Source organism: Habropoda laboriosa, unplaced genomic scaffold (genome assembly GCF_001263275.1).
Source record: "Habropoda laboriosa isolate 0110345459 unplaced genomic scaffold, ASM126327v1 scaffold18, whole genome shotgun sequence".
Classification (NCBI taxonomy): Eukaryota; Metazoa; Arthropoda; class Insecta; order Hymenoptera; family Apidae; genus Habropoda; species Habropoda laboriosa.
In genome coordinates this window covers 2208222-2220709 of record NW_017100152.1, presented here as the reverse complement: position 1 = coordinate 2220709, position 12488 = coordinate 2208222, and the positions used below count along the sequence as shown (strand labels likewise).

General features: G+C 42.6%; 1 protein-coding gene across 1 annotated transcript in view; it reads right to left on the bottom strand.

Annotated features, from left to right (window-relative positions):
- Window positions 1–7425, bottom strand: part of LOC108575842 (gamma-aminobutyric acid type B receptor subunit 2) — a 68816-nt gene extending 61391 nt beyond the window's left edge. The window contains exon 1 of the mRNA XM_017938753.1: window positions 7132–7425. Within this exon, the coding sequence (XP_017794242.1) occupies window positions 7132–7425 (294 nt within the window). The remainder of the gene's footprint in view (window positions 1–7131) is intronic.
- Window positions 7426–12488: the final 5063 nt, after the last annotated feature.

The following is a 12488-nucleotide window of genomic DNA, read 5'->3' as shown; positions in this document are numbered from 1 at the left end:
CTTCTTAGTTACCCCTTAAAGGCCAAACAGAGCTTGCCGTCGCCTTCGTTTAAAACCGGATAAACTGGTAATTTAGACTGGATTTTAACACGCCGGACAAAGTAATTCACGTCCAACGGGAACTTATCGCGCGAGTCCGGGATTTTCGTTTGGGATACGAAGTAAAGTTCGCCGAGCCGGAAGTCGGTCAATTTAATCGCCGTGTCAAATAGCTGCGGGTGCGAAAATTTAGGTAACAAATTTTGATGTCCGCTGTTGGATTATTTCTAACAACACCCTGTAGAAATAATCAAGCGAGGACAAAAATGTCTCCGCGTTCTTTTAGACAAAGGCACTAAGCTTCCACCAGATGTGTCTCGTGTTCGTCTTCGTCTAGCACTGCACGCTGCGATACCATAAAGTAAACAGTTCCTAGGTATAAGCGGACCTCGACTTTCTTTTTGGGTGCCCAGAAACAGTCCGTTAGAACATTTCAAACAGTAAAGACGTTTCCTCTGAGTCCGATAATAAATAGTATATTAACAGTTAACAAAGACTATTTCATTTCAATAACCCATTTCCAATATCCGCGAATAAGCCGTGGTAGCGTAACCGGTTCAGCCAATGTTAGTCTGGCTGTTAGTTTTTGCGGTGGAAAGACAATTATATTAGCGAGTTTGCCCGGTGGATCGATACTGCACAGCCACTGAGTCAAGGTGAGCTCCCCCCCACCGTCACCCCTGTTTTCCCCTTTCGCCTTTTCCGTTTCTCCCCCCGTTTCTTCTCTGATCGTATGGTCATCCTGCCTCGTCCTTCTTTCTCTCCTCTCTGCTTTATCTAGAGTTTGAAAGTGCGCGGTGTTCCTGAAGTTGTACGAAACAAAGAGAGTAAGAGAGATCGGAGAAGGAAAGAAAAGGCGAGAAGCGTATCACGTCTAGCCACCAGCAGGTTTAACCTATGGGCGGTCAGCTATAGGTGCCGTGAGCCCGGTGTCCTTCCACGGACGCTATGTACAATTTATCGACGAGGATGCTCCAATAGGCGAACTGCTATTATTGCTCGGCGAAGCTGTAGGTCGCGATTATCTGCGGATAGCTGACCGGATCCCCTTTTCCTCCGTATCAAGGCTGAATAGACCCTCGTCACTGCGTTCCGCGAAACATTTTCGAATCACGCTCGCACACCATTTGCGCGGAGACGACGCTACCGCCTTTATCCTTTCCGCCGTGACACGCTTTTTAGAGTACCCTTCTCTTGTCACCCTTCTTCGCCAAATTCATGACACCAACTTGGCAGTTGCACTCATCGACAGTTATGCTTCGGGAACCACCTGCACTTCTGTGCGGTGAAATTGAAATGATTAACCTTTTAACCGGGAATCGCCAGTCAACTCCTCATTCTTGGAATAGCATTTAGAACGCGACGTAATTTACTTGCTCCAGATTTGGCATTTTTGAAATTGAATAATATCCGACTGAGATAAGAAGATAGCTAGTTTTTAAAGACGTTGGAAAAGATTGGAGAAATTTGGGGGAGCGCGAACTAAGAGGCAAAATAAACTGATCGCGTCGCGGCAAAAGTAATTATAATTTGGCCCCGCGATGTAAATGGGATATTAACTTCGCGACGCTTCAACTTTGAATTTATTACGATACTCGACCGAAAACTTGCTAAATGAGCCCGCCGTTGAATAAACTAAAGTTTACGCATTAAATCTCCATACTTCCCTTCGGTTGATTAACATTTACTTTCCATGAAACTTTCCCAGCCGAGCGCGCAAGAGATTTTTCAAATTTTCAAATTCATCCCGTCACGAGAAAAAATTTTTCTCCCACTTTCCCCGTGGCGAAAATGAATTTTCAAATGAAACATTTCCATCAAAGCTTTCAAGATACGAAATACTTTTTTTTTCGGTATAAGCACCGCCGTGAATCGAACGGCATGCACGGACAAAACGGACAAAATATACGGGAACAATGGGGTCAAGTTTTCTGCTTCGGTACAACGGTGAAAATTTTAAATGCTCTTGCACTGTTCCTCCATTTTCCATGGTAACGTAACAGTAGAACTTTTAGATGTCTCTGACGTAATATCCTTAAATTTCCCCGAATTAATGGAGCGTGAAGGTAATAGGGTTTGGAATAGCCAAATACGGAGAAGCGTTTTTCAATGCAGCACGTGCGCTAAAGCGCTATTATCGTGGCTGTAGATCGATTTCAGAATTCACCAGGCGAAAGGTTCGAGCATTTCGATACACTTACGCCAGTACGTTGCGATATTAAACGGATTTCGTTTGTTTCTCTCGAGAGGGGACCGATTTAATCTGGAACCTTGGTGTATAGATTAAAAATTAGAAGCGATTGTTTACGCGACGACGTGACATGTTATTTGCGATGCACCATGCGCGTATACCTACTTATACATGTACGATGCACAAGCGCCTATTGAACGAGACACTATTCATTTACCTATTCTACTTGGAAAGTTCCCTGGGCTGAATAGCGGCTGACTTTTCGTTCACCTATATCCCTGCGCGCGATGCAAAACAGTTTGTAAGTTTTGTGACATGACAGCTTGAGATTTGCCGTGCTCGTTTCCACTGATTTCCAAATGTTTCACCGGCAAACCATCATAATTCGCGTAGGATAATTGAAACGCGTTTTCTACTGTTCGTTCATTCGTTCTTTCGGAAATTCCATTCATCGGTAGAGACCGTTTCGTATCATCAATACCACTTTAAAATAATAAATTTAATGTTCTGGAACGTATTGAAACATCGAATCGGGGTAATAAATTTATTTATTGCTCGCGAACGATTCTATCGGTGCTTTACGTATTTACGACTTGGGCCGGTGCGTTAGCGGAATTGAGGGATACTGTAAAAACTTTGAACGAGTCAATAGCTCCTCGAAACTTTTCTCTTCCTTTCCCTGCAATTATTCCCTGTGTATTACGTATGAACACACGAAACTCGTTAAAATTACTCTCCACTGTCGAACTTTGCTCTATCGGCTAGCCGAGTCGTTTTCCCGAAAAATCAACCTCAAAATGGAATTCCCTTATCTTTATAAATCATTCGTCTGCCTCTTGACCACTGAACCATTCGTCTAGCTTCTTATCTCCGATTAAACGGGAACCGCGACTTTCCCTGAAATTGCTAATTCATCCTGTACAGTAATCTATGTAGTTTAACGTACCAATTCACAAATGTCTATTTAGAGCGGAGAAGGTAAATGAATACACTCGTATAATGGACAGCGATTGAACGTAACGAATATCGATCTGTCCGTGTTATAATATAATCGTATAAGAAATGAAATTCGAGTGATAATGATTATATAATAATAATAATAATCAGTTCTAGGTGAAGATTACTTAGAACGGTGTCCGTGTCTCTGACTTGAAATAAAGTCATTGATTTCAGATACGAGACAAGTTATTTATAATGCAGCTCTTCCTCTGAATCGTTTCTCGAGCGTATACACATATATTGTATGTATCTAACACGTATTACGAAAGAATGTGGATGATGTGCTTCCATACTTCCTCTTTTTTTCTTCGCGATAATTGCACCATGACACTCTACGGAGAAGGATTTTCAATCGAAACATCGATGATTCAGGGAAAGCTGGCGATTTCATGAAAGTTTAACGCGGAGCTTCTGGTTCGTTGAAAGTGGAAGGTACAAAGGGAATGAGATCGAAGCAAACGAAACAGCGGGCAAAACGATGACACGAACGATCAGGCTTTTTTCTCGAACCATACGTACGCGAGATGCAGAGAAATCGGTAGAAAACGAACAAAACGAATTGATGTAGATGGAATTTTCGAGGCAAATCGCTCAGGTATAGCATTCATACGGATTCTGTGCTCCTCTCTGGACGATTTGTAAGTTATTGCACATTTAGACAAATTTATGACGTTTCTATGAAGTTACTGTATCCAGCGAGAGAGATTCATTGATTTTCTCTGTTTGAAGAATCGTCCGCATAGGCGGAAGAGTTCCCGGTTAATTAGTAGTACACCGTTAAATGGTTCGAACTCACGCACGCGCACGGTGTGCACGTAGCAATGGGCTAAAATATAAATTGAAAGGGAGTTTGGTTATTCATTTTAGGAACATTTGTACACGGAAGGCAGAAATGGATGAGCTGTGCGAGGTATAAATCTCTTTCGAGCGAAAACGTTTTGAGACTCGTGCAATTAATGAATTATTGTCGTCCTATCGGGAAACGATGTCGACGCGGTAAACTTACAACGACAAACTCGCTCTTTCCATCGAATGACATTGTTAGCTGAAAGTACCGATTATTTTCATTAAAGACAGTGAAAGTTGTTCCGCTCGTGCTTCTCATTGCCTTGAATTTATTATTTTCGTTGGAAAAAATTGATCAATTCGGTAGTTTCAATGTACATAAAATCTTATTTCGGATCGCATCGCGATTCACGTAAGAGAAAACTCCTTGATTTATTTTACCTTTGCCAGCGATTCCTCACGTCTGTAATGGCCTGATTGTGTCAAGAAAAGAGAGAATGGACATTTCGATATTCAAACACTTACAATTAAAAGCGGCATACCGAGAGGCGAAAGAGTTTCGTTAGCGTTCCGACGCGACGTTTATCTTCAAAGCGTTCGTAATTCTGCCCTCCCGTGTCACGGAAAGATTGTTTTTTACACCGAAACATTCTGACGTCTTATTTGACGTTCAAAGACGGAATAGGTATCACCTCTATGGGGCAGGGGAGCGCGATGACTTTCAGAATCGTGTTTATCATATTGTATCTCTCCTTCTTCCTCACGTGTACATCTGCCTTTTACGAGTGGCATTTGGTTTTGGAATTTGTGCAAATATTTTCACACGCTGGTCCATTTATGAGCGTGCTGGTCCAGCGGCGACAGCGACGACGGCTGCGACGCGCGTGTACCGGACTGAATAAAAAAATTTTCTCCCGCCGAAAACTAACGAAACGTTATTTTCCCTCGATATGGTAGAGTACCCTCAATTTCGTTACTATTTTATGACGAGGCACAGAATTCTTGGAGACCTACTAACCCATATCCTTAAAAAGGAAAGTGTGACGTTTAGTTCGCATGGAGGCCCTCGATATATCTTTGATATCAAATATCAAGAACGGAACCGACCTTTCCCAATCAAACCACCCACCAAATTATATATTCCCCTATCCTATCTTCGTTTCACCGACCAATTTCAATGCATCTATCGTAAGTAAGCTTCCGAATTCAACCGTTTCTTTTCACCGAGAGATGGGACTATCGACAAAGGGAGAAGTGAATCTTATTGTTAGTAGAATCCACGTACACATTTCCTTTCGAAGAGGAATGTTATACCTGTGTACGTAGTACATATTTCCGAAAGTGAATGCAAAAGGAGAGCTGTTAGATAGTTGCATATTGCTGCGCGTGTATAGAATTGCACGCATATCCGTTACATTGTCGTCTATTGGTTCGTACTTTGGAAATACGAGACGTGTTAGAACAGGGGTTGTATACAGTGTGTGTGATTTATCTGAGAACACTTAAATATCTCGAAAAGTGTGGATGACACGGAAAAGTATTTAGGACAAAATTATAGAGTTTTTTGATTAATATAGAACACATTTGATGTCTATATTTATTTGGCCTTGCGACGATCTTGAAAATCTCTATGAAGGTTACGATTAAATTCTTAAATAGAAACCTATAATTTTTAGTACACATTCTTGTAGCTGACGTTAAAACATTTTCAAAACACTGCTTACACGTTCATTTTGCAGTAGTTAATGTCGAAATATAAAGTTTCAAATCTAACGTGGCTCTAAAAATAACCGTGCATGTGGGGGAGTGTGTGGGGGAGTGTGAAAACACTGCTACTAAATCTTACTTTTCCTTCAATGTGTTTTCCATCAAGTAACATACAGCTTTCCATCCTTCTTAAAACTTTCGTTCTACACTTTTCAGCTTTGCAATATCTACATACATCGATTGTGTCTGCGGGCGTATTGAACACTTTGTGTTTCAAATAGTCCCAGAGAAAAAAATCATACGCGGAAAAGTCTGGCGATCTTGGAGCCTCGTTACTGGACCGCTACGTCCAATCTAATGTTATGGAAGCATTAGGACAAACTGTCTCATGTCATTGCATAGTCAATTTGTGTTTACGTAGCCATTGAAATTCTACACGAGTTTTTGGAATTAGCTGCGGTGTGGACAGCGTGACGCTAATACCGGGGGCACATCAGATTTGAAGTTTAATATTTTGACATTGATTAGTGTACAATGTACGTATAGGCAGTGTTTTGAAAACGTTTTAACGTCAGCTACAAGAGTATGTAATAAAAACTATAGGTTTCTATTTAAAAATTTAACCGTAACTGTCATAGAGTTTTTCAAGGTCACCGCAAGATCTAAATAAATATAAGCATCATACATGCCCCTTAGTACTCTACAATTTTTATCTTAAGTATTTTTCCCCGTCATCCATAGTTTTTTCGATATTTGAGTATTCTCAGATAAATCACACACACTGTAGGTATATGTAGAGTGATTGGGAATTTTAATGCCAAGAGAAGTTTAAGTACGAATCCATACATATCTCCTCTTTTCCAGGAGAAACAATCATTCTTTCCGGCGCGGCGCGTACTTATTTCGAAACGATCTTTGTTCGGAAACGAACGCAGTTGTTCATTTCGAAGCTAAACATTAATTTTGGCTGTTGCTCTCCCCCTTCCTTTTTCTATACTCTTCACTGTCACTGGAACGAGGAATAACGGTGAACGCCAAGGAATAAACTGACCTATGTTATCCGAGTTGATATTTTTGCATGCAACATGTAAACCAGTTGCACCGAGCACGATAACGAATAAATTGATTTCCTGGAGAATGTAGGTGTATGTATAATAGCTTTTCCAGTAATGGTCGTCGCGCCGTGCGGAATTAATGAATATACATAACAAAAATAAATGAAACGAGTAAGATCGCGTTCCCCGAATTAGTCGTTAATTTTAATGGCATAAATTGAACGAGCAGCTTGATGAAATTATTAACGCGGAATCATTCGAATTTTCATTCGCATATAATGTAATATGTACGTGTATAAATGTGTACGATGCTCTTCTTCTCCCTTCGGGGTTTATGGAATTTCACTAGGTTACCTCTGTGTCGTTCCACCACATGTGTAGCCGATAGTTCTTGAGGACGTTGCGGTCCTCGTTGATATGATCGACGGCGAGCTTCACCGAGGGCATCACGCCGCGACCAATGCGGCTCTCGGGAACGTGGCTGCCGTACGGAAAAAATCCAGCGATGTAGACGTCCCGTTTCTTCGTACCGGCAAGATTCAACGGCCTTTGGCCCGCACAGCTGATCCACAGAATTGTGGCACATAGGTAAGCGATCACGAAGAGACCACATCGCCGTCGAACGGTTCGTCTCGCAACCGCAGCCATTCTTTTAATCGCTACCGGGTGAAGTCGAGCTTTTCTTAGAAAAGACCCAAGAACACGATCTATCGATTACTGATTGACACTTTTAATTGGCTTTATTACCCGGCTTCTGATTACTTGAGGCGGTAATCTTGCCACCGGTTCGTACTATCTCATTGTGCGCGTGTGCATTGATGAAAGCGATCCGTCTGCTTAAATTTAATTGCGTCGAGGCAGCTTAATTGACTGTATCGAATCGACAACTATACGCTTCTTCATGTTACTTTGCTGCACTCCGTACCACCATTTTCACCATGACCTCCTCTCTCTCTTCCTCCTCTTCGCGCCTGCTTTCTCTTCACTTTGCTTTCAAGCGTGTTAGTGTGGTTAACGCGTAGTCGCACGATTTCATTCTAGCGAACGTGACACATGATCCCTTTTCTTCTCTCTCTTCGTGAATCTTCCCTTGATCAACAAGCATTCAACGTGTTTACGCTTTTTCGTTAGCTGCTGTCGCTGCTGGCTTGTCGGTCCTAGCCCTCCCGTTTCCATCTTCTTCACGACACGGGCACTTGCAATATCGTAGTGAAAAATAAAAGAGGTCGCTCGTTTCAAGGTTGAATTTGTTCAGAATTCAGGAGACGAATAGTGCGCGGCACGTTCAACCAAGGGCAACTAAATTTAAGGTCGTCTAAAATTTCAAACGCAAGTAACGAACAACCTCCTCTTCCTCTTCTCTCCTTATTGGTTTATGATCTAGGGTCGCGTTCTCCTAGTGCGTTTTTTTCCATGGTTGATCGTGACTCGCCAACCGAGCGACCGCATACAAACTGCACCATCTGTAACAGGAATGAATGATTTCCAGATTAAAAGGATCCGTTCACCCTTTAACTCTGTCATATATTTACGAGCTACAACGCTATGCTTTGTTCGTATTGAGGATCTTTAATTTGCGAATAAAAATTGACTCAATCGATTGCAGAGAAAAAAAAAACGTTTATTGATACAAATGTAATACAAAATAACGGAGGCGAAAACCCGAGTGAAAAACAGGTACTCAGTTCGGTGTTGTCGCACGACTGCATAAAGTGCGGAGAAGCATTTGTTACATACTTGGATCGGAACCACGGTCAGCGGACCCATGGCTTTTATGGCCCGGCCTGGGCCTACGTTAAGCAGAGAAATTCGCAGTAGAAAAATTCAAAATATAATCTATTCTCAATACTACTATACTTGTTCTTCCTGGAGAACACGTCAGCTTCCACCAAGTTGACATACTAATTTCAACATGAAGCAACTAGTTCTATGGTTGCAATCGCAGTAGGCATTGGTAGTGCTAACATTGTGACTGGAAGCTAAACAACTTGATAAGTTTGTCGTAGCTCAACTCAGTTCATACGAATAAAAGGAAATGCTCTCTCTTTTGAAAGATTCGACGAGTGTTTCTGAAAGGAACAAACGAAAATTTTCGACTATTGGATAATATCGGAATCAAGCTTTTCTATTTATGGAGAGAGAAGTTCGCGAAACGGTACATGTATATGTACAGCGAGTACTTTTCACGAAGAAGGCAGTAGCAACGTGGGAGTCCCTGAAGCAACGGAAAATAAGGAAAGAAATATCGTTGATACAACCATCACGACCAGCGGAAACTGTATACCGAAGGAAAAGGTTATACAATGCCACCAGCCATGTTACATGTTCGATAATTTTGGAAGTAGGTCAAACGATATCAATTTTGCGATTGGTTTCACGGTAGTTGTAGGAATAAAAATATTATTTCTCTCGTTTGCAGAACTTCCATAGAATTTGTTATCTATATTAAAATATTCCGGACGTGAAATATTCCAACTGTGACAAACTGTTATTGCACACTGGTGACGGTAAATTTTTCCACTAAATCTGAAACTTTCTCTCGAATCGTTCAATTATCTACGCTTTGAGACGCTTTTTACATTACGTAGACAAAAATCCACGGCAAAGTTGCCTTTTTCTCAATCAAAATTGCATATATATACTAAATCCAGTTATATATTACCTATAACTGGTACGCGTTAGACGAGACGTATTTTATCTAAGGCGCCGCTAGTTTTTACTAAAAAAGGAAAAAAAGAAAAGAAGAGAAAGCAAAACGAAGAAGAAAGAACACTTGCCAAGCTTATGCTTTCTCTGTAATTTACATAGGTTTCTGCAACACACGGGGTGCATCGGAGGTATTAAGAAATGCATTCTTGAGAAATTTTCACAGTATCTTGGCAGGGAGCACTCTAATGAACTTCTTTCATTAAAACTGTTCGGTGTCGCGAACGGCTGCCTCTGGCCAGTTATTGAGTAATACTACTTACTACGATGAACCAGCCAGAGTTTGCCGTCTGCTGCTGTTTAACAGAAGCTCCTCGCGTAAAAAGTAATTATCATGTATATGTATATGTATGTACACCAGGGAAACGGCGTCGTGGTGAGATGAGAAAAAGGACGATATGTCTGCCAGTTGATAAGCTTCTTCGTGTAATATTGTCGCAAATATTCCTCGAGAAATGCAAGAAAAATTCGGTAAACTAAAGAGAAAAGAGGACAGGAGGAAAATAGATAGAAACTCGAGATCAGTTTGCTGGAAGCTCCTACTTGACCGGGACTCTCGAGTCGATGAACGTCGGATGATCGTAAAGTTAAGTGTCCGGAACCTCTAAACCTTAAGCACCCAATTACAATAGCAGCAGCTGTCGATAACGTTCCCTTACAACGAACGACATCGTCCATTCTAAGAGACGCTTGTTTCGTACGATAAGGCGTCTTGAATCACGACTTTAAACCTGGCCTCGCTATTGTTCCACGTGTACGAACACCTATTGCTAATCATCGATTAAGTAACGTACCTAGGTCTCGTAAGATGATCTGGCTGAGTTTCTCTGGATCATACACAATATACATACGTTTGACAAATTGAGAGAGGACTTCGGTACGAGAGCAAAGAGAGGGGGGAGGGAAAGTGTTTCTCTAGGTTTGCACGTGTTTCGCTGTCGCATTGTGTAAGGCGCGGTGCGACGCGCCTAGGCAACGACCACGGGACCCGAGCCGCAGGGGGTCGTAGACAAGGAGCAGCGCAGGCTGCACCCCACTGCAGGGCTTGCAGGGCCCTAACGGCCGAAGAAGCGTATAAAAACGGGAAAAAGGGCAGCCGCCCACACATTATAGTACCCAACCATCGACCAGCGAACCAACGTCATTTTAAAAATCAGTTATTCTAAGCCCTTGTAATTCTTTACTCTTACAATTGGTTCAGTGGCTACTTTGCCGAATATGGAACGGACGTGTAAGTTGTTGTGGTTGGAATGGTCAGATAGGATACGTGTAATTAGCTATTGTTACTGGATTAATTGCATAAAAAGGTATTTAAAAAAGAGACGGGAGGGTATCGTAACGTGATCGGTCATGTTTGTCTGAAAATTTCTCTGCTTCAGTCCTGGTGTAACGTTTGCTAATGGGAAATATCCCATCATTCCACCTTCAGTTTTTCATCGCGAACTCTCGCCCCTCCATTTTCCAATTAGCCGTTTCTCCTCTCTTGGCGCATCTAAAATTCCAGGTTCTTCGCTGCTCAGCTGCCGCGCTTTTCTTTTTTCTTCTTAATAACTTCTTTAATCATTCATCCGGCCGGTCCATAGTCCTTTCTCATCTTGTTCTCGCACTCGTGTCTCGCAGCGGTCTCATTTCTCTATTACTTTCCGTAAAAGCTTCCTCTTGATTCGTCGCTGGTAGCGGTACAACACTCGATTCCCTTGTTCTTCTCGGGAAATTGACCGACCGTTCCGCTCGAGTTTACCCACCTCTCGGCTCTCGAGGATCGCTTTCGTTCTTCTTTTTCCCCACTCCTTTTCTTCCGTTCCTTTCCATTTTTGACGCGCGAACGCTCCTTCCTCTGAACATTTCATAGAGTGTTTGGACTAGAGTCTAGAGTATACGCACGCGGGGAACGGCCAACCGATACGAGGCAAAATTTCGCTTTCAAAGCGGCATGGAGCCTGAAAAATAGATGGCCCGTGTTCGTCAGTTTAAGGAAACTCGTGTCCCTTTTTCGTCACCTCGTCGAGAAGGGGAGAGAGGCTCCAACTGCAATTGTGTTGGCGTTGCTGTAATCGAACCAACTTCGACCATAGGTCGCTGGTTCACGCTCGCTCATGCTTTACGGCTACTCGGCTACTTAACCAACGATTCATTTCTTCCTCCTCGTATTTTTCTTCCTCTCCTGTTTTCTTTCCGTATTTTAAAAGAAAGGCCACTATTCAAGTGGCAAGGTTATCTAAAGAAGTTTCACGATCGAGTTAATTTCTTCTGCCTCTTTTTCTTTTATCGTGAGCGAGATTCACATTTTGCATCGTCTTTGCTATTTGATTCTGCGTCTGTGTAGTAGAATAGCCGAGTTTTCTTTAGAAACATCCTCGTTCCCAGTTGGACTGTGAACCAGTCCCGCTATGACTCATTTCTTCTTCCTCGTTTCCTCCAGCTTCTTCCATAATGTACCACGAAATCGGGCGCCGACTCTCGACCCAAGTTCCTTTGGGAACTCGTTTGCCCGTACTGACTCAAATTTCTACATGTTACTTTCGTTCGGAATTTCTTCCAGAAATCCTGTGCTCCGCTTTTTCTTTCTCGCGTGATGATCGAAGGAGAAGCGCTAACGAGTGTGGTAAGCGTATGCAAAGTTTGCGTAGAAATTGCCGGTTGGACTATAGTAGGAACCGCGGTTTTTCTGAAGGCCACTGAGTGACACGAAGGTTCGCTGGTTTTGTACGAAGAGGGATGATTGCCGGTCGGTCGGGGATTCGGGGATGAAAATCAGTAGGCTGTGAAGCGGTGAACGGTCGATTGGAGTAGCCGGTCGCGACTCTCGATCAATAATCCGGCGTTGTGTCGGTCGACTGGCTTCAGGTAGACCACCGTTTACACCCGACGCTTCAGGAGCCAGCTTGACGGACCGTGACAGTCTGTCAGCTTCAGAAGTAACGTCTGTTAGCGTCCGCCACGGTAGGACGTTGATCGGGTTAACCGGCTGTGACTTCGGCAGACTTTGCTGGATCCACTTTGCT